The sequence below is a fragment of the Apodemus sylvaticus genome, chromosome 8 (assembly GCF_947179515.1).
Source record: "Apodemus sylvaticus chromosome 8, mApoSyl1.1, whole genome shotgun sequence".
In the NCBI taxonomy this organism is placed as follows: Eukaryota; Metazoa; Chordata; class Mammalia; order Rodentia; family Muridae; genus Apodemus; species Apodemus sylvaticus.
In genome coordinates, this window is record NC_067479.1 from 66,466,928 (window position 1) to 66,486,816 (window position 19,889).

Genomic DNA, 19,889 nt, shown 5'->3' on the forward strand with positions numbered 1-19,889 from the left:
TGAGCAAGGCAGAACAGCACAGGGATGGACGTCCTGAGTTGTATCTGGGGCTTGTGGACACGTTCACTTAGTTATAGCCCAGACTACTACCTGGGTGTTACTGTTCCTGTATCCAGGGAGTAAAACAGAGTCAAAGAGAAGATGGGAGTTACATCAGTGTTTTATATTTGGGAACTCCCAATTAACGTTTATTTTCATTGCCACTTAATAACTAATTTTGCCACTTAATAACTAATTTTGGTGTAAGTTGTATCTCTGTTTTTTTTTAATTTATTTATTTGTTTTATATGAGTACATTGTAGCTGTCTTCAGACACACCAGAAGAGGGTATCAGATCCCATTAAGGATGGTTGTGAGCCATCATGTGGTCGCTGGGATTTGAACTCAGGGCCTCTGGAAGAGCAGTCAGTGTGCTTAACCACTGAACCACCTCTCCAGTCCCTGTGTCTCAGTTCTTAAGACCATTGGGAATCTGTGTTTCCCAATGGTGGGAATCTGTGTTTCTCAATGGTGGGAATCTGTGTTTCCCAATGGTGGGAATCTGTGTTTCCCAATGGTGGGAATCTGTGTTTCCCAATGGTGGGAATCTGTGTTTCCCAATGGTGGCAACCTACAGGTTGGGAACTGCTGTTCCAGGCACACTTGTATGGGATTATTTATGTTAGGTTAGACTCTGGACGGGCCTGTGAGGGAAGTTCTTGATGTGGTTAACTGAGGTGGGAATACAGAGGCAAGCACCATCGTTCCCCCCCCCCCCATGTGCCTAGTGTGGCCTGCGGCCACAGGCTCCTGCCACCTTGCGTTTGCCGCCATCAGGGACTGTACCCTCAACCTGCAGAGTCAAATAGACCCTTCTTTAAGATGCTTTTATCAGGAAGGGTATTTTATCACAGCAACAGAAAAGTAACTATGGCAACAGGGGCGCTTCTTTCCTGTGTTTAGATCACTTTGCTGCGGCAGGGTCATAAGCCTACTCTGTAAAGAAGGAAGTGTCTATTTAGACAATGTTTATGAATTTATGTCGCAGCGCTGGCTCCAAGCCCCGGGATGCTAGGCAGTGCTCTGTTCGCCAAGCTGCACCTTCAGGCCCCTTCTATTCTGGCTGCAGTCTCACTATGATGCCCAAGCTAGTCTTGAACCCATCTCAAGTGATCCTCTGTCCCAGCCTGCCGAGTAGCTGGGCATATAAACACATGCTACTGAGCCCCGATTCAGACTTTCTTCGCTGCACAAATAAGCTGTGGAAAGATTTGCTCTCTGATGCTCTGAATCTCCTCCGTCTCCCATTAGGCATTTCCTCTCGCACAAAGCTAGTCCCAGGCCACACTAATTTCACTAGCGTTCTTGGAATCCCTGCCTGCACTGACTGCCACACTGCTTGGATTGTCATAAGGCCGCAGCTCTCTAAAACATTTTGAAAGGGAGCTGGGGTGGCTCCGCAGGTAAAGCACCGGCTATGCAGCACGAGGACCTGAGTTCAGGTCCTCAGAGGCCACATAAATTCCGGGCATGGTGATGGATGTGTAGTCACTGCACTGGAGGCTGTGTGTTGCAGGGGGGATGGCTGGGTTGGTACACATGTCCCAGTGTAGCAATCGATGGGCTCCAACTCCAATTTCAGTGAGAAACCTTGTGTCAAAGAGTAAGATGGAAGTCAACTGAGGGAGACACGGAGCATTGACCTCTGACCTTCAACACACACACAGATGTATGCAAGTGTTATTGAGCATATACATATCCAATTTTTAAGAAAGAGTGTGGATGCAGAAGAGATGGGCATAGTGCAAGGCACTCCACACTAAAGCAGTGTGTGGATGCAGGAGGATACCTGTCTATACTGCAAGGTCCTCCACACTTGCTCTGTGTACCTAGCATATGTATGGGGCTTTTGTTGTTGATTCTGAAGTAGACTTTTTGGCGAGTTTGCTAACGCTCAGAGGTCAGATTTTCCAGAATACTTACTGCAACCCCTGCATTATGATCCACAAAGCCAGTATGCACTAATGAAGGGCTCAGCTTACTGGGAGTCGTGAAGTTGTCTCTGGTCCCCAGACCGAGACTCGCTGGTGTCTTGCCAGGTCACTCTGGAAAGGAGGCTGCTCGTGAGCCTCACTGTGGGTGCTGTGTGGAGAACAGTGGAGTGTGGCTGTGTGTGTTCAACAAATACCTTCAGCATCCCACAGAGGAAGCCGCTCAGAGAGATGTCTGAAATTAGCTCTCTCCTGCTGAACAGAACGTGGGGTAGGGAAGATAGGAGGAAAAGATCACAGAACACAGCAGAGGCAGTGCAGCCCTGGATGGGGGGTACAGCTCTGGAGAGTCAGCCTCCTGCCATGATCTGAGCAGAGACTCCCCACTTTTCTCTCTTCATTGGGCGGTTTAAGATACCACAGTCTGTGAGCTTCTTCTTGCCTCTGACTTCCTGTCACTATTATGTGACTCCATTATTTTATTGAAAAATAAATCAAAGTAGTTCTCATCTCAAAGGTTGCTTAACAAACCACTGAGCTGTGTTCCCAAGTCTTAGCACTTTGAGATACAGTCTACCAATATAAGTCCAAACTGGCCTTGAACTTGGCATTCTGCTACCTTAGCCTCCACATCACTGAGATTCCAGCCCCGTGGCTCTCACTCCTGGCTGCAAACTTATCTTTTGCTGTAAGAATCGCCAGTCTGAGAGAGAGAGAGAAAGCTCCAGAGACAGGAGAGTCAGAGAAGTGGATGCAACCAGCCGGCAGGGCAGACCATCACCGAGCCATCGTCAAGTGAGGATCTTGACCCCAGAGCAGCCACAGGAACCCAGAGCTCAGTCTCACTGGTGGCCTTTAGTGCAATGCAAACTCGTCGTCTAGTCATCCCGATGGATGACTGGCTGCAGGAGGGTTTTTGGTCTAATGTCATTGAATATGGTAATTAGAGTTCTTGTTTTTCCAGAAGCTCCAAGGGTGGAGAGGTGATCAGATGTCATCAGAGGGAGCCTTTTTCTTCCTTCTGTTTTATTTTGTTGTTGTTTGAGAGAATCTCACTCTGGCCTAAACCATCCTGGACTACATACCAGTTCTTTAGCCTCCCCAGGACTGGAGCCACAAATGTCAGCCATTGTGCCTTCTCATTTGTTTGTTTGTTTGTTTGGTTGGTTGGTTGGTTTGGGTTTTTGTTTGTTTGTTTGTCTGTTTTTATCTTGGTCATGCTTGGGGTCCTAGGTAATCGACACCTGTCATGACATAGCATTTTCAGGGAAGGAGGGACTGTTGCAATTCAATCCACATGTCCTGGCCTCTAGAGAGAACTCCATGCGATTGCCCTGTGTACTGGTCCAGTTGTCTGAGACTCATGCCCCTAATGGTTCTTTGGCTGTGGTTTCATCAGCTGTAGGATTCAGAAATCCTTCTAAGGGTATTCTTAACACATCCTTTTCTCCCAATAGAAATTTCTCAATACAAGCCATCAATCTCTTCTGTGAAAGGAAGAGCAGAGATGTAGGTGTTTTGACTGGATCGCACCACCCCTGAGCCTGGCGCTGCTCTTGCCTGTCTGGTTCTGGAGAAAAGGACCACCCTTCTGAGAAACTGAGAACCAGTTCTTACCTGGTCCCCTGTGTATCTTCCTTCTTGGCTTTACCCCTCAGTCTCTTCTAGACCTTTAAACCTATGGGCTGGTTTAAATATTTATTCATGGAAAAATAACCTGTATTTGATCAAAGGATAGCACTACATTGAATGAGTTTTAGATTAAGTCAGCTTATTTTAAAAATAATGAATGAAACCTATCAGGCCCTATCGATAAGCTGTGGGGCTTTTTTTTTACAAGTGGATCTGTGATCTGCGAGTGCCCAGGAAACGATGGGAAGAAATGACTGGGGGGGATGCAGGGGTGAAGCCATCAGCTGGAGAATTCAGTGCAGTCACAGATTCACAGGGCTGTGTAGTTGGAACTTTCGTCCAGAGAATGTTTATTCTTGGGATGTTGTTGGTATGTGCCAGAGACCATTCACAACCTAGTTGGGACCAGTTTAGATGGCCTTTAAACTTAGTGTCCAACTATTTCCAAGTCTGCTCCCTGAAGAGGGCCTTAACCTAAGAAATTTTATTTTCATCATTGAATGAAAAAAGCACTAGGACAGTGTATAACATAGTAAATCCCTCTTGAATTCAAGAAGGTGCCAGAATCCTTACTGGAATTTCTCAGCCTGCTCTGTCAGCTCCTTCTCAAGTGGAAGAAAAAGGGGTTTCAGCAGGGGTCTGCCTGACCACATAGACCTGCCAAGCTCCAAGTGAACCCCCAGAGGCCTAGATTAAGAAATTATAAACCACAGTGTGACAAGAACTGTGGTATAGTGGTACAGTGCTTGCCTAGCATGCGTGAAGACCAGGTTCCATTCCCAACACTGTAAAAATCAATGCACGCTCGTGCGTTGGTGTCCCCTGGGGATTGATTCTGGGGTGAGACTCCCAGCCTTAGGAGGCCAGTGACCTTGGATGCTCAAGTCTCTTGTACCAAACCAGTTCGGTATTCGTATAAGAGATCTTCCACGTTCATATAAGAGATCTTCCACGTAATTTAATTCAACCCTAGATTTGAATCAACCTGCGTGGCTCTGCTGTGCTATTTTGGGAATAATGACAAGGGAAGAGGCCTGGGCATGTTCGGTACAGAGGCAGGAGCGGCTCAGATTCCGTAATTAACACAGCGAGAAAGAACAGTCAACAGTGTAATTGAGTCACTGCCGAAAAATAGTAGGTCAAAATTCCCCATAGGCCAAAAAGGGTATTAGAGCACTAGCGCTGGCCCAGGCTTGGCATCTGAGAGTAAGGCATTCAGGAGCCCCTGAGCACAGGCCCAGCCCCTCCCCTTCAAAAGTAGAAGCTTGAAGTTAAATTTCAAGTTGGAAATTAATTCAGCTTAAGAGTGTCTCCCACTGAGTCTTTAAAATGTTGTCCCAACTGCTCTGTTTACCTTGATCATCTCAGAGAAAGTATCTTAGGAGCTCCCAAGACAGGCTTTAAGCACACTGTGATTCACTTAGCCACTTTCTTAAGTATTCAAAAATCATCTCTCCTTGATACTCAGTTATAATTCTAAAAGGAGGTAAATTTGTAACTGTTAGCCTTAGATTTTCAATTTTACTGAAACATACTTTCTTGTGAGAGGATTGCCTATTGAAGTACATCACTCAGTGGCTTTGACATGTATACATACAAAACTACAGCCACCCCAGGTACAGAGCCTTGCCATCCCAAAGGGGACTGAGCCTGTCGGCTTTTTTTGTTTGCTATTTAAAGTTTGCACATGCAAATCTCCCCATGTCCCATTCAGGCCTCATTTTCATCCAGATTCCTAAAAAGTGTTGACATAAACGTTTTTACTCAAGATGATTGTCCACAACGTCCGCAGTACTGAAAAACAAATTAAAACCTGCTTAAAAAGAATAACTCCTGAGGTAGAAAAATAGCTCAGCTGGTAAGGTACTTGCGCGACAAACTGGGGGGCCTGGGTTCAACCCTGCAACTTGTGTGTAAATGGCCCGGGATGGCTGAGTGTTCTTGGAATCCTGGTGTTGGGATGAAGACAGGCAGGCCTCATATCAAAATAAACAAAAAAGGTGGGCAGCATCTGAGGAATGGCGGGTCTCTTTAAACACCCACACAGGCACGGGAACACAAAATGAATAGCCCCGGAACAGGTTTCCTGTGACAGATGACAGAACTCTGCCTCTCTTTAAGGTCAACCGCTCTTTAAAATGTGTCGGGGTTGCTGCTTAACCAGAGCAGTGTGTTAAGGGACACCTTCAGAATGCCAGGATCAAAGTGGTTTATAAAGACAGTAAAGTGTAAAGGAAGGCCCAAATTAGGAGTCCGGAGGACAGAGACCCAACTGCGATGTGGGAACCCACTCAGCAGGGGCTGGGTCTCAGTGTGAGTGGCGGCTGGAGGGGCATAAAGATTAGGAGCTTGGTCAGAAGAGGGAGGAGACTCCTGTGAGCCGGCAATGTTAGCTACAGCAATGGAAGCTGGTGGGAATAGACTTTGGGAACAAGGGAGGAAGCAGGGACCTAGTCTCCTAATTAAGCAGAAAATGCCCAGCTGGTGCAGTAAATGCATTTGAGGAACAGGCTTTCTGCTCATTTCTCAAGAACTGATGATTAATTTAATTAATGCAATTTAATTAATTTAACTTAAATAAGTGCCGTTTGGCTGACTTAATTACCGGTTTTTACTCTAAGAACATAATAATCTGTTATATAGCTGGCCCTCCTTATCTGTGGATTTCACATTTGCAGAGTCAACCAATCGGGGTGTCAAGAACATTCTGAAGCCGTGCTTCTGCACAGACATTTTCTTCGGCTCGGAGTACTGTATAGCTATCCAGCGGCCTTCACGCTGTATTGGACATTACAAGTCATGTAGAGGAAGCTTTATGCTCCAGGAAGGTGTTTGAGGTTCTATGGAATGTTACTTGTTTTGTTAGAAGAAACTTGACCACCGTGGATTTTGGAATTCAGAAGACAATATATGCCCTGAGGCAGATCCCCCCAGGATACTAAGGGGTAACTGCCTCCCCAGCCCCCTACCTGCACACATATGTCAATGGAAGTGACAAAGAACAACATTTGACTGATACACTTTTTCTAAATTAGGTGTTTTCTTTCCTATGTGTGGTGGCTTGAATGAGAAATATCCCCCTAGTCTCAGGCATTTCAACACTTGGTTTCCAGCTGATGGTGCTGTTTAGGGAGAAGAAGTAGGTCACTGGGGCAGACTTTGAGAGTGAACAGCCTCAGCGACTCCCCAGTTCGCCCTCCCTGCCTCCTGCTTGTGGTTGAGATGTGAGGTCTCTGGCTTCCTACTCCAGCAGTTCCCTCACCCTCACCTCAATGGACCCTGTCTCTCTGGTACTGTAAGCCAAAGTAAAGTCTTACCTAAGGTGCCTCAGCCATAGGGTTTTATCACAGCAACAGCAAAGTATCCCGTAGCTGTAATAAAATCCTTGACTAAAGCAAGGTAGGAAGGATTTCTTTGGCTCACAGTCTTGGGGTTCGGTCCATCATTCTTGTTAGGTGACAGGTCACTGAAACAGTCATATTACATCCACAGTCAAGAGCAGGGAGCAGTGGATGACACCTACCTATGCTCAGCACACTGTCTCCGTTTCTGTCCAGGGGCCAACCCGTGAAATAACGCAGCCCACGTTCAGTCTGAGCCTTCCCACCTTTACTAATTAACCCAATTAAGAAAATCCCTCACGAGACAGCCACAGGCCAGCCTAACGTAGACAGTCCTCATTCTGACTCCCTTCTCAGGTGATTCTAGACTTTGTCAGGTTGACAGAGCTGACCATCAGGAGAAACCACACACTGGAGAGCGGCTAAGGGGTTTTCACATCATACTGTGTCATTTTACATCATCAACGGTGTTTTCTGTGGTTTAGGCTCTAGGGAAACAGGTGGATGCCTAACTATACCCCCACCCCACCCTCTCCTCCTCCCCCCTCCCCGTAGTCCTTTGTCATCTCTCCTTCAGTCTGTCATTTCACATCATTTGTTCAAGACAGATGCAGAACAGTCCCTGTTTGATGACTTTCTCGGTTGGTCACATACCATGCTCATTCTGAGGAAGTCTTGATTTTGGGTCCTGGCCATAACACCTCACAGACAGTTTATTTTTGGTTCCCCTGTTTTTTTCATGTACCAGATGGAGATGTTAGAAACCACACGTGATAATAAAACATGGGTTGAATTTTCAAATTCCTTTCATGTCCTAAGACTCAAGAAAAGTGCCCTCTTTCCAATCTGGCAAACTTCTCTGATCTTTCACCTGTGTTCTGTTGGTTTTAAAATGTAGATGAGTTAGACACAGGAGTAGCTCTGCCCGAATGGGAGGCTGTGGGGACGCCGGCTATGTAAGCCTGGATTTTTCTTTTTCTCTAGGCTGAGTCAGGAGTTTTAAACTATGCACAAACACTTATTCTCTGGGTGGAAATACATAATTTAAGAGTCCAGTCCCACAGTTTACTTCTTTCTTACTGCCCACCTCACTGATTTGGGAGCCTAGGAAAATTGCGCTGGCTGGCTTCAGCGTCTCTGTGTCTGTTTCCATAGGGCCTTTTCCCTGTCAGAGCCCTGCTTTCCAAGGACTCTGGTGCAGTGTGGCACTCCAGGGGTTAAGGAGAGCTTGCATGCTTAGAGTTGGGAGGGCAGGGCCCTGGTTTCCCTTGTTTCAGTTCCCAGATGGCAATCCAGCTTCTGTCCCTTTGAGGTCCTATTTGAGTTTCCTGTCCCTTGGCCACAGATGTTCAAAGCCATCGTAATGTGTTTCTCCTTTATGGTGTCTTTCCTGCTTCTGGGTGCAGAGTTTAAAGACCTCATTGTTTTTCCAAGCAAAGAAACACTGAGAGACTTTTAGGTGGGTGGGGTAATAAAAAAAGAACAGAGCATCCTTGCAAGCAGGAAAAATTCTTTTAACTTTATTGTGTTTGCAAAGAAATGCTGCAGATGATCAACTGCTGCTTAGTGCCTTATGATTTCTTTTTAGTGTTAATTATAGTATTTATGCTAATTAAAATGCCAAATGGCATCCAGCAAGTGCTAAAGAGGAATTTAAAAGAAAGAGCTCTCCTTAGGAATGGATTTCCTCTGAAGGAACCAGACGTCTCCTCAGACCTCCTCAGTGGATGCAGTTATCATTTGGAGCCTGAAGACCTCCTGCCCTGCTAGCTACTCCCCAGCAGTAGTTAGCTCTTCCCGACTGCCTTTCTCTCTTTCCTTTCTCCTCAAAGACATGTTATGATAATATGGATCTGTCTTAGCCTAGTGGGAAATATATCCCTAGGACAAATGATCTACAAGCAAATGGAACTGAGGAAATTAAGTCTGTAGTTTTCCAAGCTTCAGTCTTCCGGCAGCACCACCCCTGCCTTGAGTCTTTCCCGTGGTTGTGCGTCCTCGCCTCATGTGTGTGATTCAGGGTCTCATCTCCCTCTCTCAGGACCTGCCAAGCATTCCGGACACTGCCAGCTGAATACATTTCACATCACCTCAGTCCCTGCTGATAACACTGACCTCTGGCCATCATGCCTGCCCTGCCCTTCCCTGTCTACTGGTTCCCTCTAGCTTTCTCTCGTGAGCGTCTCTGTGTGTGGACGGTGTGGTGCACACATGTGCAAGAGTAGAGAACATGGCTCTATCTTGTCCGTCTAGAACTTTCTTTTGTCCACTTAAGGAGACGCAAGAGTCCTAAGCTCAGCTCCTAAGCAGTGTGCTTAGTGTCTCTCTGTTCCCTGGGTAGAAACCGTCAACATTTTATATTAATAAATCCAAAGTCAAGTTTGAAGGAAATTTGCAACTCTTTACTACAACTTCAGTCAGTAGAGTCAGTGCTGCTTTGTAACCTGCTAGCCTGGACCGGTGCTTTTGAGTGACCGACCACTGTTCTCCTGGGGAAGGAGACGCATGTCACTGTCCCTTCACCTCCCCTCTTCTGAAGTGCTACGTGGGCCACCACTGTCAGAAGCAGACCATTAAAGATTAGGGACCTCAAAGGCCATACTTTCTATTTCCCAGGTGTCTTCTGAGTCAGTAAGGTTCAATATGAACCAAAGGGGTTTATGTAGCTGCTTTAGCAGCCCATGTTGGCGGGTCTCGGTCATATATTTGAATTTTTAGTCACCAGGGAGTGGAACTATTTGATAGGATTAGAAGGTCGGGAGGTGTGGCCTTGTTAGAGGAGGTGTGACATTGTATGTCACTGGGGGCAGGCTTTGAGGTTTCCCCAGCCTTGTCTGTTTTGGTCTGTCTCTGTCTCTGACTCATCTCTGCCTCTGTGTCTGTCTCTGTCTGTCTCACTCTCTCTCTTTCCCTCCCTCCCTCCCTGCTGCCTGCAGATCAGGATGTAAAGGTCTCAGCTACTTCTCAGCACCATACCTGCCTACGGCCACCCTCCCCACCAGGATGATCACAGACCAAGCTCTGAATCTGTAAGCAAACTCCCAATTAAACACTTCCTTTTGTAAGAGTTGTCTTGGTCATGGTGTCTCTTCACAGTATCAGAACAGTGACTAAGGCACCAGGGTATAGTCATTCACAGAGGAGAAGCCTCCAAACTGAGACTGGTGCATACCTTTCCAATTGCACAAGTCTTGAGTCTCGGATGTACTTCAAGCAAACTTTTTCCTGAGCCATTAGGAAAATGGCTCTCTGTCCTGGATCCAAGATTAGCTAAAAGATGAATGGGGTCATTGAGTCTCAGTGTAGCTCTCTGGAGCAGTTATGTGTGGATCAAGGCCTCCAGAGAAGCCATGGCTTCTGCAGCAACCACAGCTGCAAGGGTTCTGCAGCTAGTACAGAAACATCCAGGAAGTGTTCAAGCTATTGTCCCATCACCAAGGGTCAAAGAAGTGGCTGCATGATTGACAACTCCCTAGTCAAGGCCACTGGGCACAAGGGAAGGGTCAGCTGTCTATCAAATGACTGGGTGACTTGGCCATAAAAGCTTTGGTCATTTGAAAGGAGATGCATCAAAGGGTGCTACAATAAAGACCATGTGGTGAGCCCTCTCAGCAGGACCTCACAGGGCATAAGCCCTTGCCTAATTCCCTCAGGGAGACTTGAGCCTCTCTGACCTTACTCTCAGCAGCATTCTTGATTAATAAAATGTACCTAGTCTTGATTGACAGCTTGATTCTCTCCAGCTAAAAATGAGAGGTTAAGCCGAGGAGGAAGGGAAGGGGTGGGCGAGCTGCCCGCACTGCTGGATGTGATTCTCATGCGTTAGCTATCTTTGCAGTTACACACGCTTCTGTTGGCTGGGGAATTGTTCAGAACTTTCCTCTGTGTGTTTTCCCTTCTCCCTTCAAAGTACAAGAGTTTCTCTCCAACACTAACCGAGCCAATCAGAGCTGCTTGGCTAACTGTCATCAGTCCCTATTTGTGGCCTAGTTAGCTTGCCCACCAGGAGAACTACCATTCACTCCTTTTAACTTTGCACATTCACCTTTGCACATTTGAACACTGACCATAGACCTGGACAGACCCTTGGTTGAGGGATATGGATTTCTCTGTTCTATGCCTTCTTCCAGGCTCACGCCCACCAACCCTCACCCCTTTTCCTTTCAGCCCATTCAGCACATGTGATTTAAAGACTGTTGCTTTTGCTTGCTGTTTATATTTCTACTTATTTACAGTTAATCAAGCTAAACCATTAAAAAAACAAACCTCTGAAAAATCTATAGACAGTCTGCTGGGTGCTAGCTTGTATCCGCCTTATTCAAGCACTGTTTGACCTGTGGTCTGTTGTGATTGGCTCAGACTCAGCATTTGGTGAAAGAGTTGGTTGCAGTCTTTCTACACATCAGGTTTAGTTGTAGTGTGCTATGACATAGACAGTGAAACGAGGGGAGGAAAATCTCTTCTAGTTTGTTCTGTTTATTAAGGACATCTCTACAGTTTGGAGGAAGAGTCAGGGATCTCATGCAGAAATTGTACCCAGGTATAGTGCTATCATTTACACTGAATTCTCTGAAGATGTGTTCCAGGAAAAGGTCACTTTCTTGTTGCTACAGCAAAATACATGGCAAAATTAGCCCACAGGGGATAAGGTCGCATCCATCAGAGTAGGATGGTATGGTGATAGGAACCTCATGTCCATCAGGGTAGAAAGGCATGGTGACTGGAAGCCCATGTCTGTCACAATGGGGAAGACATGGAGACAGGAAGCCCATGTCAGTCAGTGTGGGGAAGGGACACTGGTGGCTGGGGCATAAGACACTGATTAATTGCTGCCAGGACACAGACGGATGAATTCAGCTTCTCACCCCTCCTTCCTCTTCTTAAGTCTAAGACCTCAACCTGTGGAATACCATGGCTACATTCAGGGCGGGGGTTTTCCACTTCAGTTTAAGCTCTCTGGAGGTATCCTCCTAGACATACCAGGAAAGTCCATGTCCCAGGTGGCTCTCCACTCTGTTGAGCTAACAGTGATGATTAGCTTTCGTAGCAGAGTCTGTAGCTTGCCTTCCTTGAATGAAAATGTTCACCAGGAGGGTTCCCTTAAAGCTTTGGCAGGTGGCCCTCACTGGGCTTGTCGGAACTAGCTCTGCAACTGACAGATGAGATCAAATGCTCTTGTTTGCCTGTCAAAGAACTTTCTCTGGAAGCACTTTATTAGTCATGGTTTTATCATTTCCATTCAAATAATTCTTAAGGATTGATTCTTATCCTAATTGTTCTAGAGGATTGCTTAACATCACTGAATAACTTTGGTAAAGTTCTCTGTAATGGTGTCTGTCTCTTTTATAGAAAAGGAGAATCAACCTTCAGATCAAATGCTCTTGCTTCACTTCTACCATTAGTTTTGCTTCTTAAATTTCCAGGGCATTGGGGATGTGAGGACCGAAGAGCAAATAATTCCCTGTAGCCCATTCCATCAGTTCCAGGATGTAGTAGGAGTTTCTACTCCTCATTCTCTGGGTCAGCCGTGGTCCCTATGGAGGTGGTATCAGTTGAGTTTAATGGAACTCAAGACCCCCTACAACATAGTACTTATGATGTCAGTTTCAAATACAGAGGAGAATGCACGGTGAACTTATGGACCGATGCCATGTGTCAGGAAACATGCTCCTCCTTCAAGAGCAGTCCTCCTCTAGAACCTAGAGCTTAGGTGCTCACAAACATCCTACTAACCATCTTGATTTCCTTGATAAGGACACCGAGGCACAAGGTTACCATTGTGTGATGTTGACCCAGGTAGAAAATGGCAATGTTAGTATTTGAACACAGACTTGGCCACAAAGCCTTCTACCAATCAAGTGTATAGCACACTCCAGGAAATTTTAAAGGCAGAGAAAGCTGGAAAGCTAAGGAAGTAAATAAAGGTCAGCTGAGGTCACATGGGGACCAGTGGAGGGAGGCTCCTAGAAAAAACTCTTTAATCTTTGTCCAAATCATAATTACCATAGGTGCTTGTGAGGTGCACCCTCTGTTTTCTCAGGACCAAGTGCTCAGCTCGATGAACAAGCAGTGCTTTGTATTTTCACACAGTCAGCCCCCACCTCCACCCCAGAGTCCCTGCAGACATCAGCTTTTGGGTTTTACCCATTTGCTAGTTGTCCTCTTCCTTTGTTATGAAGACCAGATTCTGGGAGCACAACTCCAAGATGCAATTGTAGAAGTATAAACTCCATCCAACCTGCTCATTCATTTGTTGTATGTCCTTTGAGATACTAATTTATCTCAAAAGTCATTGGTGGTAGTTTGTGCATTAGTTCTAATTAAAACAACTGTTCTTTATATTTAAAACAGATATCCTTTCTTTAACCCTTTGCTTCCTGCAGTGTCTTGGCCATTCTAGCTAGTTCAGGATCAGCTGTATACCTTGTTTCTCTCTGAGCTCTAGCAGAGCTGAGTGTGGAGCTAAGGTGCTAGCTGGAAACTGTGGAAAGTGCCAGTCAAAGACGCTCTTCTCATAACAGCCACCTGCTGTAGGAAAACCAGCACCACGCCCCGATGCACAGGGTTGCAAGGCTTGGACCTTCCCTTGTAGAACGGTGATAAAGGCAAACCCTCTTCAACTTCGGCTGCGACCGTGTCTCTTAAGCTGTCTTTTAGCAGAGTGTAGAGTTTATTGCCAAGAAATATGTACAATGATTTTTCTTTTGGTCAAATAAAAATAAAACGAAGGACCCACGAGATGGCTCAGTGGGTAAAGATGGATGCTATGAAACTTGGCAACTCAAGTTTGATTCCCAGAACCCACATAGTTGAGGGGGGAAAAACAGCTTCCATAGCTGTCTTCTGGCCTTCATGTGTGCATGATGATCGGCATGCACCATCCAAAAATTAGTAAAAATAGCTGTTAAGAAAGAGAAATGTAAATAACCATCACCCCATAGCGATGCCGTTGAAGGGCCCACCGGTGTGGGTGATGGACATGACAGACTCTGCATGTTCCCGGCTCTGCCTGTGAACTCACCTACAATGACTTTTGCCTTTATATATGATGCAATACAGAAATCCGAGTGGGAAATGGAGATACAGAGCTGTACTCGGTAGGAGTGTCCTCAGAATGCAATACCGAAGAATCACTCACTGGCTTGACCATACGTACTTGAGACTGTTGATTCCAGTGCTTCCCATTCTCCTTAGGGTAGAATCCAAAATTACTTAGTAGGCTTACTACATGTAGTAGTAAACTCCCACGTGAGCTAACTCTTCCCAACAGCTTTGACAACCCTTACTCTCATTCTTGTTCATGAAATATTTTTGACTGACGTATTTATATAAGTTTAATTATTATAATTTCAGTAATGAGTATTTTGAGAGTATATGGAACAATTACCATGTAGAGAAAGTTTTAAAATATATTGGAAAAGCTTGTATATAAGTGCTCAAAGCAGCCTACTCAAAATGACCCTACAAGGGTTAAAAACAAAGATCATCCGACTACTAGATAAACAAATATGGTGTATCTGTTCAGTGAGATATTATTCAACCATTAAAAGAGGTGAACTCTGATGCATCTACACTGTAAACGAACCCTGAAAATATTGTTAAGTAACAGAAGCCAGTCACATAATATTGTGGGATTCCGTCTATGCAGAAACACTTGGAGTAGCCAGTATCATAGCAACAGAGAGCAGCTCGATGCTCGTCCAGCTCTGGGTGAGAGGGATTGCTCAGGCCTTGGGTTTCAGGGGTATGTGGGTAACGAATGTGTTCTGGAATTAGCCATGATCACCAGACAGCATAGTGAGCCTACTTGGTGTCTCAGCTGAAGACCCTTGTGCAGATGTTGTTACAATGAGAAAACCATGGCAAATGAGATGGCTTAGCAAGAAAAGGTGTTTGCTGCCAAGCCTGGAGAGTCAACTTTTGAGTTTCCTCCCTAGGCCTCATCCAGTAGGAGAGAACCGACCCACAAGTTTCCCTCTGAGCTCTGTGTGCGCACCATTACCCTCATGCTCAGATGCATACACACAAGAGACAATAAGACAAGTAGAGGTGAAGAAATTTAAATCAAAGAAAATATATTTTCACACAGCTTTAACTAAAATAGAATCTTATTACTTCCCCAACTTCCCTTTCCTCCCTCCAGAAAGATCTATTCCTAAAATATAGACATGACTATAGACAGGAAAATAAAACTAGAAATCTTATTTTGAAATAATTTTTCTATCATTTATTAAAAAATAAAGATCAAAGTCTAGAATGAAGAAAGCGTGAATGACTAAGGCTTATGTTCCTCTGTCGTCGGAATGCTTGGTATGGAGTGGATGAAAGTCCAGCTATTTTGCTCATTGGCAAATCAGGGCACATCTGGATTTCATTGCCGAATGTTATCGTGGATTTTTTTTTTTACCAGTTTAGATGAACAAGATAAAGCCTCAGCTGGGGCTGGGCTCTTGCCTCGCTGAACCTGCAGGGCCTCTTTGCTAGCTGCCTTTATTGTTACTAAAGAGCGAGGCTAGACTCAGTTCATCAATAATTGTGCTAAACCTTCAGTGGGTTTGGATTTTGGTTGTTGGTGATGGTGGAAGGTCACAGAAGACAATGGGATAAATTGTAGCTTACTCAAAACAAATCTAGAAGTTAAACAGATAAAATATTCCATTGAGGAATATTGTAAGACGTCTGAACTACAGTTACATTCCAGAACTCTGAGTCGAGTTGCCTGTGTCAAAACAACATGGCCATCAGCAAGGAGTACTGGTGCTCCCCACTGTGTCCAGTGTCCAGAGGGAGAGTCTACAATGCAAATCCTAACACCCTAGAACACACAAGGTGTTAGTGAGATCCTCAAAATGAGAGCCCAGACCCAAGACATCATTAGTTCCTCCTTCACTTGTTCTTCCCCACTGTAGAAGCAACAGTAATCTAATTATACAGTGTGTACTTTAAAAGGAGTGTTTTAGGACCAATACTAGAAGCTCTGTGTTGCCTCTCAGTGTGCTAAAATTCAGTTGCCTCTTTGTTCTTAGGGATAAACTGAGTTGAACTTGAGAAGGCCTGTGCGTGTTTGATGTTAGATCAAACCATAATGTATGTTAGCTGGTTAACTAGAATTTATCTGCCTGTACAGAATTTGAGTCAATAGTTCCTTACAGTACAGTTTATATATATGCTTTATTCTAAGGGGTTGCAAATAATTTAACATAATATAAAAAGAAAACAACAACAACAAAAAACATTAGCATGAGTTAGGCCTGGAAGGTTGATCAGCAGTTAAAATGCTGTCTACAAAAGCAGTGAGCTTGAGGATCAGAGTTCACATCCCCCCAAACCATGTAAATACCGGTGTACATGGCAGCCCACCTGTAGTCCTGGACTGAAAGGGTGAGACAGGGAATCCCTGGAAGAAGCTGGCTAGCTAGACTAGGTATGTGAGCAAGCTCTGGGTTCAACTGAAAGACCTTGTCTCAGTGAACAAGGTGGGAAATAAACCAGGAAGACACTCTCAGGACTCACACACACACACACACACACATGCATGCACACATGCATGCACAAATGTCTAAGTGTTCCCACATATATGTATATATGATCATATATACACCGATATGCACAAAACATATGCATGTACATCTCATACACATGAAAAAGGAAGATAAAAGCTCAAGCTTCCGAATCTGGCAAACCTAGGATTAAACGCCTATAGAGTCCATAACTATAAAACCCTTACTGTGAAGCATTATGATAACACTTGGAATTGAGAGGTTGGGGGATGGCCCCAGGGTATCAAAGAGGTGCTGCCAGCCACAATGGTTTGGATGCTACCTTGGGTAATGCTTTGCAGAAAATGAATGTGGGCTCTTGCTAGCAGCTCTCTGGCTGACCTAATGTGGGAGGGTAGGGATAAGTAGACGTCACTCTGCCTTATTTGAATAAGATGCTGTGAATGTTTATTGATTCCCTTAATAACTATCCTGGCACCAGATTAGCTTTGGTTAGATAGAAGGCATGATCTCTGGGTGTTTGTTGTATATCAGCTGTCGTTTTCTGTGTATTATTAGTTAGGATCAAGTTTGCCATTCCCCTGGGATGGCTACATGATTTGTCGTCACAAGGGAAGGTTGATCTATTGTTGGGTGTTCATTCTGAGGATGAGGTCATGATCTTCGGGGTTTGCATACTGATCAAGTCAAGCAGTCCTTTGCTCTCGCCCTGCACACAGCAGTGGCTGTAAACGAAGCTGCTCTTCACTAAAGCTGTTTCCATTCGCACTGCCATCAGCCGTGTAGGCGAGAGCAGGGCAGGAGGTACTCAGCAAGCATTCTCATTTCACTCACTGACAGGACCTTATAGAGCCAACGCTCTGGAGTACTTAGGGGCTGAGGGTTTTTTTTTCCCTGTAAACACTTCTTTACTCCACCCTTCATCAAAAAGCAACTGTGCACCAGGATCCCTTGGAGGCATCACAAATAAAGAGTAACCAAGCTTAACAAGAGCCATTGCCCCGTGTTAGGGATGGAACTAGCTAGGGAAAAGGCAAGCCTGCTGTAATGAGAAGATTCAAAACAATTTCTGCCAAAGTAAAACAGAAGTTTTGTAACAGTCCATCCAGTTGGGCCTGGGTGAGCTCAAAGGACAGCTTCCCATCCTGGTGCTAGGCCAGCTTTGCTGATACACCTCAACCTTGGGCCTCTTGCTTTCCCTACTCCCAGTTCACAGTGGAGGTGAAAATGATTTGTCCATGAATTGAGATGATCCACACATCTCCACCCACACGCACCCCTGGTATCCTGGCATTGCCATGCCTAGCTGCAAAGGAGGCTGGAAGCACAGCCCCTTGCCAAGCCAGCCTGACGGCAGTCAGGAAGATAACAATGGTTCAGAAGGAAGTGTGTAAAGTGTGTAAGTGACAGTGGCATCGTGGAGGAAAAGAGGGCGGGAAGGAGTGTGAAACCCTGGGGACTGCTATTGCAACTTTTGTTTGGGGAACAGCATCACCCAGCAAGTGTCAGCTGAGGGAGAGGTCTGCACGGTAGCATGGGAAGAGCAGACAGACATAACAACCAGGTAGGAAGATGTGGGAAATATAGTAGTCGCTTTGCCCATCCCCATAACCCAGTGCCTGGCAAAAAAGAAGCTTAAGGAGAGGGGGGAAGTGCTTATTTGGGTTTATGGCAGGGATGTGGCCCACCAAGGTGCAGAAGGCCTGACACGGGGAACAGCTCCCTACATGAGGCTACGTGTTCACATATCAGTGAGTCAGGAAGAGAAAGGGGGTGCTTCTGCTCAGCTGGATGTCTCCTCTTTGAGGTCCAGAACATGGGATGGTATTGACCAAAAGCAGGATGTATCTTCCTCAGTCCTTTCTGCAAACATTCTCCCAGGCAAACCCAGAATTGTACCTCATTACTGTCCCATGTGTTTGTTTCTCAATTCAGCCAAGTTGACAGTCCAAAGTAGCCACTGGATGAGAGATGGGTTTTCTTTTAGGAGGGGTGGGTGTGAATTGCAGTGAGGAGCCTGCCTCCAATGTACCTCATACCCATGGAGAGAGCTAGCACCCGTGGGCCAGGTGAACCTGGTATGTCTAGATTGCAGCCCACAGGCTGGCCACAGCCAAGAATAGCTATGAATGTGATCCAACAGCGGCAACAAATCTTAAACTTGCTTAGTAATTGATTACAGGTTGGGGGGATGTGACCATGAGGAGTGATGATAAGGTGTCACAATGTGACAAGGTTGGACGTGCCTGGTAGCATTTCGAGTCCAGCTTGTAGAGGGTGTACTGACGTGTTGCTGTCACCCTCAGGTACCAGCAAGGTAAATCTGGTGAAGATCTCATCGACCGTCTCCAGCCCTCGGGACACGGCCCTGGCTGCAGTCATCTGCAGTGCTCTGGCCACGGTGTTGCTAGCCCTGCTCATCCTGTGCGTCATCTACTGCAAGAGGCAGTTCATGGAGAAGAAGCCCAGCTGTAAGCTCCCGTCCCTCTGGTTTAGAGTGAAGTGAGCTTGTTAGCACTGTCACACAAGAGTTCACAAGAGACCTGGCTAAGACCTAAGACCCAAAGAGCACCACCAAGCTGTTTAGACTACAAGACACAGGAAAACAGGCCTCCTCAGGAATTGCAGGGCCTCACAGGAATGCTAGCATGTCTGGGATGTCCCAAGGCTACAAGGCAAAAATAAAAATTGTCTATACCCTACATTCTTAGCAAATGATTTTAAACCGTGTGTGCCTCTGTATAAGAAGAAATAGGCAGTTCTCGGCTTGCTCTCAGTAGGCTCAGATTTTCTATATCATGATGGTCTGAAATTGTATCTCTTAAGCCACGCTGCTTCTGGCTTTCAGCCCATGTGCAGGAAATTACGTAGACACTGGTATGAAACAGGCTGGGCTGTAGTTAAGTGGTAGAGCAGTTGCCTGTCATGTGAAAGGTCCTGGGGTTTAATTCCCAGCACATACAAAAATGTGGGGATTGGAAACCGGAGAGATGTGGACCCAGTGGTTAAGAGCACTCAATTCCCAGCATCTACCCCGCAGCTTACAAGTGTCTATACGTCCATTCCCAGGGTATCTCATGCCCTCTCTGACCTTCATGGGCACAGGGCATGCATGTAGTACACAGATAGACATGCAGGTCAAATACCCTTACACATAAAATAATAAAAAATGTTTAAGTTTGTGTGTGTGTGTGTGGTGGGGATGTAATGACATAGGCTTTGTATTGCTTGAGTTTTCCCACAGAAGGCTCATAGAAGTATTGTGGTTCAGATTAAGCTATTCTAGATCAAGAACTAATGTTTGGGAGGTTGGCATACAGAGTGTCTTCAGTTTACTCTCTTCAGAGTGTCTTCGGGTACGCGGAAGCAATACATGGGGTAATGGTGTTGACTCTTTAAAAATACAAATGCAACCGGGGTGCCTGGTTTCTTATGGAGAAGTGTTG

The 19,889-nt window shown here is 45.6% G+C and overlaps 1 protein-coding gene across 1 annotated transcript in view; it reads left to right on the plus strand.

The window, feature by feature from the left end:
• Positions 1-19,889, plus strand: part of Tnfrsf19 (TNF receptor superfamily member 19) — a 68,576-nt gene that overhangs the window by 38,879 nt on the left and 9,808 nt on the right. Inside the window, exon 5 of the mRNA XM_052190502.1 lies at positions 18,750-18,914. Within this exon, the coding sequence (XP_052046462.1) occupies positions 18,750-18,914 (165 nt within the window). The remainder of the gene's footprint in view (positions 1-18,749; positions 18,915-19,889) is intronic.